Here is a 17,477-nt window from a genome sequence, read left to right as displayed (position 1 = left end):
TATTTAACTATCCAAAGGAAAACCAGGGGTATATTCAAGCTGACCCTTGCTTTCTGGGGATAGTTGATTAAATACATGTGTGTTTATTTATTTATTTATTTTTAAAAGAAACAGTGTTTCTTCAAGTGCATCTGTGCAAACCAAGTTCAAAAAACAATTAAGGGCACAGAGTGACTGGGTAATCCATTTGGTCCCTCACTGAATTCTGACCAATATAGTTATTTAACTATCCAAAGGAAAACCAGGGGTATATTCAAGCTGACCCTTGCTTTCTGGGGATAGTTGATTAAATACATGTGTGTTTATTTATTTATTTATTTTTAAAAGAAACAGTGTTTCTTCAAGTGCATCTGTGCAAACCAAGTTCAAAAAACAATTAAGGGCACAGAGTGACTGGGTAATCCATTTGGTCCCTCACTGAATTCTGAACATAAGCCAGCATTTTCCAATTGATTCTTGAAACCTTTGTTTTATTTTCAGTAAGACAGAATCTGAAAGCCAGCAGCATCACATGAATTTTCTGATTTGCACCTCTGAGGGGAGGAGAAATATCTGCCAAGTAAGTTGGTTGTCATCCAACGTCCCAGTTTGGTTGTGATCTAACAACCCAGGAAAAGACAGCACAAAACGGCCATGCTCATGCTACCAAGGCTTGGATAAACTGTATAATTATGAACTGTATAATATAAGCTAGGAGAAAAAAAATCTTTCTTCCACATAAATTAAAAACATCCAGCCACCTAGTAAGAAGGTATCCCTTTTCTCTGTTTCTTTTCCATTTTTAATCTGGGCCACCTCTCCTTTTCTAAATTTTCTTAAGTCTTTAAGACTTTGGCCCTGCTGAGAACAGTGCACACTGTGGCCACCTTCTAGGCTCCAAGGAGGGGGATTTGCTGCTAGTCTGACATCCTATCCTATACACCACTAATCTTTGCTTCAGTATCCTTGTTTGTTCCTAGAATGGTGTAGATGCTGTAGGTCATCACACCTGCTTCAAGGGGCAAGGAGAAGATTCTGGCAAAAGTGCTTTAAGGGCCAAAGAGAAGATTCTGGCAAAGGTGCTAAGCTCCTGGGAACAAAGATACTTCACAGGCCAGTGGCTGAGGTGGGTACTTTGGTGGACAAGCTGCTCCTTGAATGAGTGTGGTATCCAGTTTGAGATGAGCTTAAGTCTTCTGCCTGTACACGCCTGTCTCTTCACTACCTGTAGTGTGACCCACTGTTTACTTCTATGTGACTGCAAATGTCTGACCTCTCCTAGCTCCAGGGACTATAAAGGAAGCAGGAAAAAAAAATTCAAAGATGACACTGTGTTGGAGCTCTGAGGTAAAAACTGTATAGAGGATCTTCTTTTTAAAATAAATATTTCTCTCTGCTAATAAATGTTTCATTGCATCCAAAGTTCTCCTTTTCAATGTGCTTGGTGCAGGTGCTCAAGGAGGATGAGAACAAAGCAGGCAGAAAAGAAGGGTGGGGGAAACTACAGTCATGTTAGGAAGTGGGCCTTGCAGCAACTCATCCTGATCTGGGACCAAGAACCTGCCTCCCTTCCCTGTCCCTCTGCCTCACGTCTTCTAAAGCAGCCTTCATGTCTGCACATAAAAACAAATGGTTAATCAATGAATGCCATCTCGTTTAATTAATTTGCTGTACCAAACAGGCAAAGTGGAGGGAGGGGTTGTAGCACTGGGGGAAAATGATGTTAAGGTAATGGGCTTTTTTCCTGCTCTGTTTATAAATCATAGTTTTGACATGTCTTTCGTAAAACTCCTCCTTAAAGACCATAAAAAAATTTTTTTTAAGTTGCCTTCATTCTAGTGAGTGTGGGAACTTAGCCAGATACAGAGTCAAAGGGAATGTGTCCATGTGCGCGCGCGTGCACGCACACACACACACACACACACACACACACACACACACACACACGTATATGTGGTATATGTGCATGGGGGGGGAGATCCCTCTAAGGGACAGTGGGGGAGGGGCAGGGTAAAAGAGTCACCTAACAACCAAATGTTCATTTGTGACTGATGACCTCTGCTCTCCTCTCCTCCTCTACTGTAGGGCTGTTTTTGTCATCAGGCAGTGTCTTTCTGGGGGTGGGTGGAGGTGGCTGGGTTATGCACATCCCCATCTGTGTATGCCTTGTGGGGCCTCAACATTTAATGCAGGATTATGTTACCCCCATGGAGACACTGAGCCCTGGAACACAGCCTACTAACAGGATTAGGGTTTCAGGATTTGAGACAGGAAAGCATCAGGGAGGAGAGGAGAGGACAGGACAGGACAGGAGGGCAGCTCAGGGACTCAGGGCTGGGGGAACAGGAGCAGGCTGGGCAGGAATGACAACAGCGTCAGAGAAAGATGGAGGAAGGGGAAATGCAGATGCTGCATTTGGGTGGGATGGGCCCTCCACTTCTGAAGACCCTAATGCCAGGGTTTGGATACTTTCTGGTTTTAAAAGGGGGTTCCTAGGTTCCTCTAACTCCCAAGTGGGCAGAAGAGAGCCACAGAAAAAAGGACTGGATTCCATAGTACCTCCATCACCCACAAGCCTCTTCTAGGTTAAGTCTCTACAACTGCAGAACAGGGAATAGAGACTGCAAGGAATCCACCAGATGAGGCCGTTACCTCCATGCTTAGATACAGTCACTGTAAATGGCCAATGAAAGAGTCCTGAATTCCAGCAAAATCCTGGCTCCCTCTGTTTCCCCTTCTTTTCCAGCACCTCTGTGCATAGCCTTGGCCTGGGAGCACAGGGAATCCAGCATCAAGGTCAGCCATGGCAGGGAGGAAGGCTGGCCTCAGTTCTAAGACAGTGCAGCACCCCTGGGACTTGGGTGAAGTTGGCCAACAACAGCCTGACAGAGAAAAGTTCAAGCACATGTATAATGAAATTTTCCCTCGAGCTTCTTAAGTGGAGAGGCTAAAGGTCTGAGCTCATCCCATGGCAAATGGATAAGGGACAAACTGAATTACCCAGCATGCTGAACTCCTCTCAGTTTTAATGGAGGGGGGATGAACAGACTGAGGGATTTGAACTTGGATAGAGCACCTGCCCTCTTCAGAGCACATGTAACCATGGTTAGATCATATAATCACATCCACAACTTCTGAAAGCTGATGCCTTTCCTAGATTGTGGTTTAAGTCACTGTCTTTATGCAACAAACAAAATGCCAAAGCATGAAAGGAGTAAGTGCAAGTTAGGCATCTGCCAAGGGGTTAAAAAATCTTCAAATTATTAATTGGAAGAATAATTGCATCTCTCACAAAGAATAAAGCTAGGATGGCATTTATCTGAAGCAGCCTGAGTGTAAGGCAGTAAGATGCAGGGAAAGGCCTGTATGACTTATCACGGTCCCTTCCAGACCTATAATTTTAAAACAGGCAGATAAATATCCCATGGGGCCCTGTTACTTTTTAAACTGACAACTTGCTTCTGCTCAAGAAGAGCTTTGTGGGCCTAATCCATTGATTGTATCTGCAAAGTGCCTTCCCTCTGCAGATGGTCAGGTGTTCTGCCAAGAGCAGCTGTAGCACCATCGCGTCAGGGTGACTAGGAACACTGAGGCACAGGTCTGGGAGGGAGAGTTCCAAGGCTACTCAGTACACCATCTCAGAAAATCTTAAACAGACATCCCATGCTTCTAAAACTTAGCCAGCTGAACTGGGGGTTTGGTTTTCTAAAACTACTCTTTCATTCCAAGTCTATGATTTAAAAAAATGATTTGTTTTAATTTAGAAAATAAATACAGGGCAGAGAATTTTTGAACTAGGGCACTTGTTTTGAAGGATTGTGGCCAACTCAAACAAATAACAGCTTCTTTCAACTTTCCATCCTCATGATTCTCTGATGGAGTTCAAACCCCTTCCATAACGCTTAGCCTTGCATCCTGAGCTGCACTGCCCACTTTAAGACTCTATCAGTAAGCAGGAGCTCAGAATACGCATGCCACTTAGTTCTTAGAAATGCCAGGAGGCCACTTTCCCTGTAGATCCATGACAAGGAGTGAGGCCCAGAACAGACAGTTGAGAGCTTCAGTGGCAAAGCCTGGTGACAAGGAGCCTTTCCTGGGGGCTCCAAGGTACCCATCCCAGGGACAAGTTGCTTAGTCTCTGAGAGCTGCAATTCCACAGTCTGTGAAACATCATGAAATTCTGAAGCAACTAAGTCAGTTTGTGGAGCTCCTTGGCACACATCTTTGCATTAATATGATGAGCTCAGTGCATCCCTGCCACTTATTTTAGGCTGATTATCCAAACTCATGGGATCAACCCTTACCTTACCCTTCACCTTTTTATCCCCAATCTGACCATTGGTGTCTATAGCCTCTGTCTTTTGTCTTGACTTTTTCCAAATGGAGAAGAAATGCCCAGAAACACCATAAGTAAGAGCAAGGTAACCAAAACTATGTCAGCAAGCTGTGTACGTTGATCAAATAAATGAGAATTGAAGGCAAGGTTTTTACCTAAACACAGAGGGCAATGGCCTCTGTCCCACTGTCCCAACACCCAGAAAGCCTGCCAGGGCTTGATTTCTCAGGCACAGGCTGTCCCTTCAGTGCAGACTCATGCGATCACCATCTCAGAGGAGGGCAGGATTCGTGCCTTTGAACTAGTCCCATTATTCTCCCCGTACCTTTCTTGGTATGTACGTGCGTAATTGTGCCTGTAATTACACACACGTGCACATGCACACTAAACTACCACTGTATTGACAACACTATGCTTGTGTCTGGGATGTTACTCATAGAGCTGGCAAAACCAAAAACAGTAGTTTCTGCTGTGGTTTCTGAAGAAATGTATGTGAAGTAATTTGTATAATCCAAGGGAGCTCGTGGGTTGGATATGGGTTCCATCAGGCGGAGGAGCTCTCTGCTTTGTGGTTATGCCATAAATATGCATAAGGAGGGCCCGCCTATGTGAAAATCATGGGTTCCATATTTATGGCATGTGGAACTGGATAAGGATTTGGGGATGTGCTGTGCATGTGGCCTGAGTAAGCAGGCTGCGTTTTGCCAGGAGGATGCTAATGATCCCCCAGCTACGGCGTGATCTGCCTGTCTTCTCAGAGATAGTCTCATGAATGCCTGTTGGAAAGAAGAGGCTGTTCATTGGTTGGGAGGCTGGAAGAGAGTTCTTTAGTCTTCTCTACCTCCTATGAGGAATAAGAAAGGCACTGTCTTACAGGTTTAGACCTTTCCTTGCCCCGCCTGGGTGAAAACTGCAGTGAATGTTTTGTAAGGACACAGCATAGCCATCTTCCACCACTGTGAGTGCTCATCAATCTTGTTTTTCTCTGGTTTCTCCAATTCCCTAGCCTTTGATATGCTGCACTGGTGTTGACAGTTATCAGTTTGGAAACTGAGATCCCAAATTTGTGCCCCAAATGTCACAATACCTTCTTTACTCCTTATGCAATGGGAAGGTATGGCAAGGTTTTCAAACTCTCCCCCTGTGCCCTGGAGTCCAACCACTATGTTTTCCTTCTCTTCTCTGCTTTTCTTGAGGTCCTGCTGTCTGAACTTCACTTTCAAGCCCACCACTTGGTGTTAGATAGCTTGGCACAGTGCCTGGCATCCAGAGGCCATAAAAAAAAAACCTCAGTGGTAATACCAGCATGGACAAGCTCCTCCCCACAGCCTCTCTGCCCCCAAGTCCCCTCCTTCCCCTTAAGGCATCAAATCAAACTGCACAGACTTGACAAATCTATTTGGCATGGTTCGCTCAGCTTTTTCAACCTCAGCAGCCTGGAGAACTGCACATTAAACACAGCTATCTGAGGGACACCTGCTAATGAAGTGGCGGAAAAGAGCATCCTTGTAGGGGAGGATGAGAAGGTCTATTGGCCTCCCATGACATGCGCAGTAAGTTGCGGGAGCTGAGGACTGAGGTGAAGCCTAATTAGCAGGCTTTCTCTTTTCCTGCCTTGTTTTAAGTACAGGAAGATGCATTTCTAATCGGAAAAGAAAGGGCTTTTCCTCTTCCCTATCCCCTTTTTATGTGGGCAAGACAGTCTCTCTAAAACAAAAATGAAAACAAGACCCCAAGTTATCCACTGGCTGCTGGGGAGAGAAATCTTTAGGAAGAGGAGACAGAAGAGAGCGAGAGTGTATTCAGTAAAAAAAAGTTGAGAAGGAAGATTCTGAAGACTAGAAAAGCTCAATTCGGTTCTCAGGAATATCTTCCCTGAAGAATTGTGTAGCAGGGATAAAGCCATGAGGACAGCATTCTATCAAAATGTGCAGTGCTAAGGTATTTCCAAAAGCAGATTCCTACAAATGGTGTTTTAAATAGCATCTTGGTCCATCTGTGTGTTTTTAAAATCAGCTTATGCTACAGCATCCTCAGGCCAGCAACTGCTTAGTCATTGAACCTGGACAGGGAGACAGTCAAGGGAGCCTCGTGCCTCTTCCTCAGGACCCATTCCTACCTTGCTGCTGGCCCTCACCTGCTAGCTAAGCTCCCAGGTTCTACCGGTTTCTTATTGAATGTGGGTGGAGAGAGAGAGAGGTGGGAAAGAAATGGGGTGAGATAAGGACTCAGCTCCAGGAGTTCCCCAGCCTCTAGTGCAGATTCAGCTGCCCCTCCTGACTGGCATCCAGCCACTCTTTCTAAACCAGGGTAATCGGGGACCAGACCTGCCCACAGGTCAAGGTGAGGGTATCTTTCCACTGCTGAGTATTTCACTTCCTTTACTGGGGAAATGAGGAAATTGTGTGCAGAAGAGACACCTAGTAATATCTAGAAACCATGCTTTTCATATGAATGATGCCATGTTACTATGGCGATTCTTGATTAAAAAAAAAATTCACTCCTTTAAAAACTCACATTTCCTGAGTGAAGCTGCCAATATTATAGTGCAGAATTTTCTGGGTCCAAGGCTTCCAGTTATATGTATAGTTGGAGAACATGCTGACTTGAGACAGTGACAGGGGCCAAGGATATACCCCTTTGGGAAAGCTCTTGGGCTACAGGTATTTTATTTTGATCATTTGAGCCCCTAGACCAGAGCCTGGTGGGACTGTAACATAGAGGAGGCGAGACAGACCTATTTTATCACTCACTCCTGATTCTCTTCCAAGGAAGAATCAGAGTCTCTGGGAATCCCCAGGATGCCATCCCTACCATGGCCTGAGAGTCACAGCCTGCAGGGCTAACCTTCACCTGTGCGCCTATGACAGAGGCCCTGTCCCCACTCAGGTGAGACAGGCTGTTTCCACAGAGGCCTCCATATGCCTAACTCAAAGAACACCCTGCTTTTTGCCAGCTGTAGACCCAGAACGACATGTGTTTTAAGAGCACTGAGTGCCAGACACTCATCCCTGTATACCACAAAAGCCTCATATCACCCACATGGACCACGAATCTGGGGGCTGCAGACACTGAAGGCACCGGCTGAGAGGATTCAATGCCTTACTGCTAAGCATGATTGTCAGTTCAGATCCCATCCCTGACAAACAGGATTTCTCCTCATTATTTATTGTTCTCTTTCTTCTTGGGGACATTGTGATTCCCTCTCAGGATTTTGTGCCCTTGTATTTCCAGACCTTGGTAACTCCTGAACCGCAGTTTCATGCAGTTTTGTAATTGTTAACCCAGCATGTGGAAGGGACTCAGGCCATAAATGCGCAACGAATCCTGTGTGGGGAGGTACGGATGGGCTGTGCATTTTCTCCTTCATTTGCAGTCAGATAACACTCTGCAAGCTCTCTCTCTCTCTCTCTCTCTCTCTCTCTCTCTCTCTCTCTCTCTGCTGTGCAAGATGTAACAGCAGTCAGGCTGTTGGAGAAATGAAATTTTCCAATTACTTTAACCTAAGAAAGAAAATTTTCAGGGCTAGTGTGTTCCTTGCCTCCATCAATTATTTGAACCTCACAAAACAATGGCTCCTCCCCTGTGTGGAATCAACTTGAAGTCCCTCAGGTCCCACTCCTCTTCACCCTGAAGCATGCCTTTGAGATGCAGGAGTATATCTACCTTGTGGTTTTTGCCATGCCGGTATACCATCCAGTCTTCGCCATTCGTGCTGACCTCCAGTTTGTAAGATTTGACATAGTAGCCTCTCTGGGTTTCCCTGGAAATTGCCCCCTGTGTTGCAATGGCTGTGAGCATGGTTAGGAAGCGTAGATCCACCTGGGAAGAGAGGTCAGAGAGTAAGGGGACCACCACCCCAATAACATTTAGCTATTTCTGCAAAGAATACGATTGTCATGCTAAATTCACAAACTGGGCCAGTGAGTAATGAGACAAACCTGCAATTAACATCATTTTGCAATTCCCCTGGACAATTAAACTCAACTTACTTCTTACCAGATTCGATACCTTGAAAAGTAGAACTTGATTATTTAGGGTTTTTTTTTTTTTTTCTTTCACTTGCAAATCTGAATGGATAATCTTCAGTTTCTCCTAGTGAATTCTTAGAATCATGGCCCCCTCATTAGCTCATAATTTGCATCTGCATATGAAGGCAGATGTTGTCTTAAAGGAGCATTGAATGGCTTCATCCACTCTACTCTAATCCAATCCAGTCCAATTCAGTCCAATCCACTATAATGCTCTACTTGCAAAAGTCACAGCCCATAGCTGTTTTCCCTCCCCATGTTCCCTCACTCCATTGTGTCTTTAACCACTCAGGTCACTAAAGGGTCAAAGGGCATGCAGAGTCTGCCCAAGCAATTAGGCTTATGCACCAAGTCCTGACCTTTTGCTTCACAAAGAGGATGGCCAACATTTTGAGGTACCTCCCCTCTGACAATGCCAAGCCCATTTGGAAATTGCTGGATGTTGTTCTTTTGCTGGTTATGGTATTTCTGAATGAGTCTCTACGTGTGGTAGTGTGTGCAAACTGGTAAAACTCAACTCAGCAAGCACTTACTGGATACTCAGTATGTGCACAGGATTACAAAACATTTAACATTAAGAAGAAATGTGCAGCACCTTCTATGTGTATGAGGAAAGGTAGGTAGCAATAATGAAGCATAGGGGATTAAGGGCCAAAATAAGGAGTAACATCAATAGACTGTAACGACAAAGAACCTTCTGGAAGCATTGCAAGATGAAAGGATTTTTGGAGAGGCAGCGAGGAGAGACTGACAAATGGCTGGAGAATTGTGCTGTTGGAACCTTTTAAGTGACCCCCCCTCCCCTCTCCAATCCTGTCTGCACTGTAGTGTCCTTCTTAGAGCAGAGGTCACCATGTCACATCAGGCTTGTCAGTGGGTCACAAGGCTGTCTGTGTGTGTCATAAAAGCAGACGTTGCTCTGGAATAGAACTAGCAGCTTGCTCTTCCCCTGTTTACTTCTTCCCAAGGGATCAGAACTGGACCCGTCTGCAGTGCGGGAAGATTACTCAACATGAGCTGCGAGACTTGTTCAGGAAGAAAGCAAACAATAGTCTGAAAAGACGATGCAGAGCATCTGGATAACTTGAGTTTCCTTCCCCGCAGTGACATTTTCCCATGTGTTCTTCTGATAGCTATGTGCAAAACCTTCCTGGCAGGCTCCCTCCAGATAGCAAAGATCAGAAGAAGTTGCCACATTCAGCTAGCGCCTAACAAACCTGCCCTTAGGAAAGCGTTCTTCCCCATAACTCTGATGCCCCCCCCCCTCCTGCCAAGAATGAGGAAGATCTGGAACTATTCATAGAATGTTCCTTTGATACTGATAGGGCAAACAGCATCCTGGCCAAACAACTTTTCCCAGGCCTATTAATCTACATAAGGGCAAGGATGGGGCGGGGCGGGAGGGGCCTCTAGTACTCATCAATTTATCGCAATGCACAGTATCTAAGCATAGCACAGTGCCTACTTGGGTGAATGAATGAAGGAATGAAGTTATCAAGCATTCTGTGTTTGTTTTCTTAGTGTCCTTTGTCTGCTCTAGCTGAGGGGCCACTGTCCTATCAATACACACATACTCTGCACACACCCCACCCCCTTCATATCTGAGTAAGTACCTGGAGATACTCCTTGTTGGAATCCAAGTTGGGGGTCCAGCCATTATCATCCCCATGGAGCCGGCTCTGTTGAGGGGTCCACCGTCCATCAGAGAAGGTGGATGAGGCACTGATTTGTTCATTAGCTATCCGGCCAGACTCCATTCCCAGAGGGATATTGCACTGAAAGTCTGAGGAGTGGAGATGGTCAAGGGCAGAGTCAGGCATCTCAACTTCAATCTACTGGGGGCTCTCAGACACTGTTTCCTTCTAGGAACAAGTCCTAGCAGGTACTCCCTCACCCTGAATCTAATTATATGCTCACATTTTAAAAACAACAATACTAAGTCGCGTAGTTGACAACCCCTCTGGGTCTGCAAGAAACTAAATTGAACCTAAAAGAAATTAGGGGGTGGATAAATAAGAATCACCATACAAATTAAAAAATACCATTTAAAACACTAATGTTATCACTGCTGCAGGCTATGGATACTCTCCAGAGCCAGAGGCCCCAGCAGTGTGATACAGGTGAACATGAACTGGCATCCTGGCAATTTGGGTGGGCTGAGCCTTCGTGGGAAGCCTGCTTTATTAACACACACCCAGGAGGCACTTTTGCATGTTTTTCTCTTTTGTCCAACTGTTTCTTGACTTCTGGCACAGAAGACAGACTTTATAAAGCATAAATCCTGTCTTTGGGAAACCTGTCTGTGAGTACATGCGTGCCACACTGTGTTTCCCTGCATCACCTGTCTGGGCAAATAGAGCCAGAAGTCACTTACTCTTTTAAGCCATCAGCTAAGTCGCTGTCCTCCACCTGAATGCTGTGGATACTGATCAGTTCTTGCAAGCGCAAGAGTTTGAGGGGGACCAGTCATCTTTCTCAGGCCTCAAACCCATTTTTTTTTTTTTTTTTTTTTTGAGTTAGGGTCTCTCTGTAGCCTTAGCTGGCCTAGAACTCACTATGTAGACTAGGCTGGCCTTGAATTCACAGAGATCCGCCTGCCTCTGCTGGGATTAAAGGCGTGCACCACCACGTCTGGCCTCAAGCCCATTCTTTAGCTCTGTGGCTGTACTGGCCATTTACTGAAGCAGTTGAAATTTGGGGTACTGATTCTCACCCCATTTTCAGGAACTCTGATAAAAACAAAAGCCACATTCAGAGCAGAACTCCATTGACTCTTTGGCAGGCCAGTCTGCCATGTAAAGTTACATAGGTGGTAAGCTGCCTAGAAGAGTGGCAGGATTCCCTCAGCGCTCATTATCTTCTTCCTTCGTGAGATCATCTGGGTTTCTAAGCAGTCATGGTAGTGCATCTGAAGCACAGGGCAAGAAGCAGCTGGTTTGAAGATGGAACTCGGGGCCAGAGACCAATTGTTTGGGTAGCAAGATCCATAACTGTTGGGCTCACAGCTGCAGTTTGCAATACGATGCACAGTGCCTGGCACATAGCAGATGCTCCAAAAAATAATTCTTGGAAGTGTAAAATGGAAGTTCAAGTGTTTGTATCATCTAGCCAGGGAAATCCTACCCAGGGCTGGGGAAGTTTTAATGTATAGCTATATATATATATATATATATATATATATATATATATGGAGAGAGAGGTTGACAATGTCTCAGTTTTGTAATAAATGACCTCTGAGGTTTAGAGATGGAGGAAACTGGTCCCAGCCTGAAAACATTAGACTCCCATATGGATCACCCCAACCATCACCTTTCTATCCACAGATGAGAGAATGGAGGCTTGAGATGGTCCTGTGACTTCCCTGGAAATAACTCATTCTTTGTACACGTTATTTTTTTAAAGGAAATGAGCACCCAGATCGACCTTCACCTCTGCTTAGAAAGAAGATGCGTCTCCCCTTCCTTGAACTCAGATGCCACCATGGATTCTCTAGCAATCCCATTTCCTGCTCTCTCTGAGGTCAGCCCTTTTGTGTACCCACTCATAGCCCTGATGAGAGGACAGGATAGGGATTAAGTGATCAACTTACTCTCAAGTGGCTCTTGGTGGACCAAATAGTAACGTGCAGAGAAGCCATCCTTGGCCACCGCCATGTCCGTGTGAAAGGTCAGGGAGAGGATCCCTGTGGATGAACGGAGTTCGGAGGGTGTTTTGGTCCCACAATACTTGCCAATCAGAGGGCCAACTGGATACAGGAGACAAAGAGAAGACAGGAAATGGTAATCCCATCTCAAACTCGGTTTTCAGTGCCTTCTCCCTTTCCATCACAGGGAACCTCACTGCGGACACCTTGACATAAAAACTGAATACGTGCTTTAAGAACAATGTCTGATATTTTTCCTGCACATTAAAAAGTACTTTCACTGAGCTGGCTTCGTTCGATTCTCCCATTCCTGGGAGACTGGCCAGAAGGTATCATTACAATACTTGCTCTACGGAGGAAGAAATTGAGTTTCAGAGGGTCAGGTGACATTTTCCTGCTCATACTGCTAGGAAATAGTAGAGCTAGGCCCCAATCCTACTTGCCTGACTAAATCTTATGCTTTTTCTAGGAGAAGAAACTTCTCCTGCTTAGCTATCAAGTCTCCCTTATATTAGAAAATATTTAGAATAACTACAAATGTGAATGATTTGTTTCCAGTACTGACTATACCTCAGCTCTATGCTGGTCCACATCTGATAAATGCTAGTTCCTCTTGGCTTTGAATGATATACCTTTTCAACAACTACAGCTATATTAATAATAATGAAATGATAGTAATGACAGAATCAGTATACAGTTAATATATAAAGTTTCAATAACTTGCCAAGGTTGCATAGCAGAGCCTGGATTCAAAGCTATTTAGTCTGGCTTTAAGTCTTTCTACTGGTCACAGGGGCTTGCTACTGAGTCACTTTCTATCCTGATAACTTGATATGGGAAAAGAACATCACTTATAGTTTTGCCATCTGTGATGGTTAATCTCAATTTTCAATTTCATGAAATCTGGAATCATCTGGGAGACAGGCCTCTGGGCATGCCTGTGGGGCATTATCTTGATTAGGTTAATTGAGGTGGGAAGACCCTCCCTCTGTGGGTGGCACCCTTCCCTGGGATGGGATCCTGGACTGTATAAAAAGGAGAAAGTGAGCCAAGCACAAGCATCCACTGTGCTCTTCAATGCAGATACAATGCGACCAGTTGCTTCAAGCTCGGCCTGCCTTGACTTCCCCTCTATGATGAACTGGGGTCTAAGATCCAAAATAAACCCTTCCTTCCTTAAGTTGCTCTTATATTTTATCACAGTGACAGGAAAAGTAACTAAGAAATCATCCTTGTCTAAGACCTATTCAATCTCCTATCCTCTTTCAAAAGGAAATCTCTCTAAGAAAGTAGGCCACCTTCCTGTAACTTTTCTCAAACTATCTTTGGTGAAGTAGAAGAAAAAGTGGTTATGGGTCCTTTAAGAATTTAAAGAGCTCAGAAGTCTACTCTCTTCCTTTCTAAGTAATTTACAAAGGACAAGTCACTTTGAAGTGCTTCGTGATAGGAACATCACTCACCATGCGGAATGCCATCCCAGATGTCCAGCCAGTCATATTTGCAGTCTCCTTCCCCCACCTGAAGAGGGTCATGCTCCAGGTCGAAGGTCAGGAACTGCAGGATGATTTCCATCCTGGGTTTGGCCAGGATGGTAAAGGTGCAGTCCAGGTTGTGTGGGTACTTCTCTGGAAATCCAGGAGATTCGATGGTCCCATTGGGGCTAGTGAAGTTCTTGGAACAATCTTCAGAGCCTGTGTGTCAGAGAGAGAGAGAGAGAGAGAACTACAGCATTAAGAAGCAGCCTTTCTCTGCTGCCTCTGCCTCTGGGTTATTTAAATGTTTGGGTCCATGTCCCCCGACTCATGAGGTTTTTGTTTGTACTCAAGTGGCCCTTGGAGCAAAATACCCTTTCCAACCATATTTCAAGCCCTCAAGCTGGCTCCTCTTTTGGACAGAAATTAGGGAGGTGAGGCTGAATGCTCTGTATATTAGAATGAGAGCAGCAATTGAGGAATTGGAGGGTAAGAGGTAGAGAGAAGTTGTGTGTGTGTGTGTGTGTGTGTGTGTGTGTGTGTGAAAGAGAGAGAGAGAGGGAGAGAGAGATCTTGAAATGAGGAACAGAGTCTTCTTTCTCAATTGCTCAGCTGCTCGCTCCAGAAATGTAAGTTATTTCAATCCTTAAGGAAGGCTTGCTGGTTGCCAGCAGGGAAAACAATGTTACCCCTTATTTATTGCTGACCTCAACACTAGCCCCTATTGTACCCCAGCCAGCTAAGTGCCCCTTCTCTCTCCAAGATCCAAGGTGCCTCAGGGGAGGGGCAAAGGGGAGCCCGAGCCTCATTCATGTCCTGACTGTATTAAAACGAGCTGTTCTGTAGTATTGGGACAATTAACAATCGTGGTTTTTAGCCGGTGGATCACAGTGGGGCGATGGGATGTTAAAGGCCGCTTGGGCGGCGAGTTTGGAAAAATGCAGCAGTGTATTGACATTTGGAAGGCTTCTGGTGCCTTTGTGGTGGGGATGGCCTTGTCTCCTCTGGGGTCTGCTTTCTGGGGACTCATGCTGATGAAAACGTGGCACATATTCGCAGCCTGCTGCAAACTTGGACAGCAGCAGGAGCAGTAAGAGGATTTCAGCCATCATGTCTCCTAATGCCTCTAGGTGGAGTCATATTAGATGAGCTCTCATGCTTTAACCCAGCAACCATTTGCCTGGGCAGAGCCCACAAACAGATCCTGGGAGCGGGGAGACCCAGTTTATATAAAGAGCAAGAATGGGTGTAAGTTAGTGAGGTGGATGTAAATGCTGGACAATTACAATTGATTTCATTCACGTCGTTAGGACTTTAAAATAAGAAAAGGAAGTGAGATTTATAAGGGTGATAATAGACACTCTAAGCATGGAGGAAAAAGGAAAATAATCCACAGAAATACTCAATAAACCAGGTGTTTACTGGCAGGAAGTGTACTCTGGGGATCACACTGAAGTATAACTATGGGATGTCAATACACTGATCTCAGCCTACAGCGATGTCTTTATCAGCAACTCCTGTGGCAGAGCCCTCTGCAAGTCTCTTCATAGATGATGACTTTCTGGAAAGCTACAAATGTCTGACTTGGAAAAATGTACCATGTAAATGAATGAGGGTGGGAGCTCGCTATATTCTGCAGTCCAGGTCACACAGGAAACTCCCAGAATCCCCAGCTATCTATCTAATACCTTCCCTCTGCTCACAGTGCAGACTTCGGCCGCAGAGGAACTGGGGAGCAGGAGGAAGAGTGAAACTTCATGGCTCTTTGGAAGCTCTAGGTACCAAATTTCAGAGACTTGGTACTTCATCTTTCACAGGCGTGGCAGTGGCAGGGAAGGCCCAGAGCTGTCAGTAGGCAGCTAGGCTGGGCGGAAAAGGCTGGGGTGGCCTCCCCTCCCCAGCTTTGTTTACCATCAGGACTCAAACTCCTGAGGGCTTCCACAGCAGCCTGGGGTGATGCAATTTGGCAAAGTCAAGCCAGCTGGCTGGTCTTCAGGGGGCCAAGAGGAATTTTGAAAAGGTTAGAGTTTAAGGCTGCTATGCAGACTTTTTCATAGGGCCACTTAGGGAGCCTCACACAGAGCTGGGTGGAAATTAGCTCTCTAGTCACAACTGGCTTGAGAGCTAGCAGAACCCTCCTGAGTCCCCTCCTAGAGTTGGCTCTATTGTTACTCCCTTAGAAAGCAAGGGGACTCTGCACCCCACTGGGGGCAGGGAATTTATGGTGGAATCTTTGATCCTTCTTATCTGTGGGAGACAAGTGTTCCACAATGGATATCTAGAGTGCAAGACAGGCCTGGAGAATGTGAAACTCTAATTATCCAATTTCAGGATCCTGAGGCCTTCCATTCAGCTGGAAGGGATTTTTCAACCTTAAGTATGTAAGGCCAAATAAACAAACAAAAAAGAGTGCATATGTGATACATGCTAGATATAGGTACAGTCGCTGGTTTATTTTGAATGAGGTAAGAAAACTTTTATCATTTCATGCTTTATATGCAGAAAAATAAGACCTGCCTATTAAAATGGCATTTGCCTCTAAGTTGCATCATAGTCAAAGCATCAGAAAGGCAGCTGAACAACCAAGCTTAAGAAGTGATTCCAGAATTGGAAGCAAAATTGGAGTTTTATAGAAATCTGACTAATTCATGATCCTTTTCTGTGACATGTTAAAAGAATAAAATTTTTTTGATGAGTGGTGACTGGGATATTTGTCTATAAATATAAGGATACATATATTGCACATAGCAAGAAATTTTATTAGTCTAGGGATGTGACAGTCTTGGGGTTTTCTCTAAGATCTATGACCTCTCCGGTCATCTGTATTTGATTATATTTACAATATCACACTTGAGTTTCTTCCCATTCAGTGGGCTTTTAGTCCAATTAGGTAGCTGTTGATTGTCCCCAAGTAAAAGTGCCACTATTGCACCAATGTCGTATGCTGTGCTGGCTACTGATATGATTATTTGGTTTTGAAGCTGGTGTTGGACCATTGATTGATGTTTTCCCTTGACACCCTCACAGTGCTCTCCAAAGCTATGAGAGTTAGTCTTCAGGGAAAATGGTTTTAGGTCAGTTCTAGCTCTGTTACCCAAATCCTGTGTCCGAAGTATGTTCTGTCTTCAGCAGTAGGGTCTTACCTTCAAGTTCTGGGAGACCATAGCCTGGGCTATGACAATAGCCTGTGTAATTTTGAGAGTCTCTTGGACCACCCTGGCTAACGACTCATGGAAAGTTTCTCCTGTCTGGTACTATTTCTTGTTATGTAGCCTTTAGCTATACACATGGACTCATGTAGAGATATTGTATGTGTAATTTGTCATTAGGTTATTGGACTAATATGATTCCCTCTCATTTTTTAAAAGTAGCTGGGCATTATTTATCTCTCTTCTCTCTCTCCCTGTCTAACCCTTCCACCATGGTTTCCCCATTTAAAGTGTCCTCATTTTCCTCAGTGGATGGATTTGCACAGGGGAACATCTGGGGACACTGATTTGACACATTGGGCTTCAATACGGATGACAGAGTATACGGGTTCCAGTGGAGTGGGGGTGGGGGAGCTGTGGGAGCGTGCCAGTGGGGACGAGGGTATAAAGATGATTAAGATTTTGAGATATTCCATATAAAATACATGAAAATTCAATAAAAACAATTTTTAAAAAGGATAAGAGTTTTAAAAAAATACCCCCCCCAAATATTCACGTCAATTTAATATGAAGATTGTCTGTAGAAGCTAGAGGTTTGAGTTGGTGGAGTGGTTCATACCTGCCATGCCAGCACTGTAATCCCAGAAGGCTAAGGCAGGAGGACTGCCATGAGTTCTAGGCCAGCCTGGGTTACAGAGTGAGACTCTGTCTTATAAAGAAAACAGTGGAACAAAAGCTGGAGGTTTGAGTTGCAGTGAATGATTGTATTTCAAGGGACCCTGGCATGCAAGATGCCCACTCCATCTCGTTGCATATTTTATAATAATAACCTTGCAAGTAGAAGAAGGATTTATATATATATATATA

At 44.8% G+C, this 17,477-nt stretch overlaps 1 protein-coding gene across 9 annotated transcripts in view; it reads right to left on the bottom strand.

The window, feature by feature from the left end:
* Positions 1-17,477, bottom strand: part of Nrp2 (neuropilin 2) — a 128,059-nt gene that overhangs the window by 69,982 nt on the left and 40,600 nt on the right. For all 9 annotated transcript variants that reach the window (XM_017801383.2, XM_008846174.3, XM_017801381.2 and 6 more), the window contains exons 4-7: positions 13,450-13,680; positions 11,936-12,091; positions 9,960-10,129; positions 7,982-8,137 (exon numbers count right to left, since the gene is read on the bottom strand). In XM_017801383.2, the coding sequence (XP_017656872.1) occupies positions 7,982-8,137; positions 9,960-10,129; positions 11,936-12,091; positions 13,450-13,680 (713 nt within the window). The remainder of the gene's footprint in view (positions 1-7,981; positions 8,138-9,959; positions 10,130-11,935; positions 12,092-13,449; positions 13,681-17,477) is intronic.

The sequence above is a fragment of the Nannospalax galili genome, unplaced genomic scaffold (assembly GCF_000622305.1).
Source record: "Nannospalax galili isolate Female #2095 unplaced genomic scaffold, S.galili_v1.0 scaffold281, whole genome shotgun sequence".
Classification (NCBI taxonomy): domain Eukaryota; kingdom Metazoa; phylum Chordata; class Mammalia; order Rodentia; family Spalacidae; genus Nannospalax; species Nannospalax galili.
Note: the sequence above shows the minus strand (reverse complement) of the source record. Positions and strands in the feature narration are given on the sequence as shown.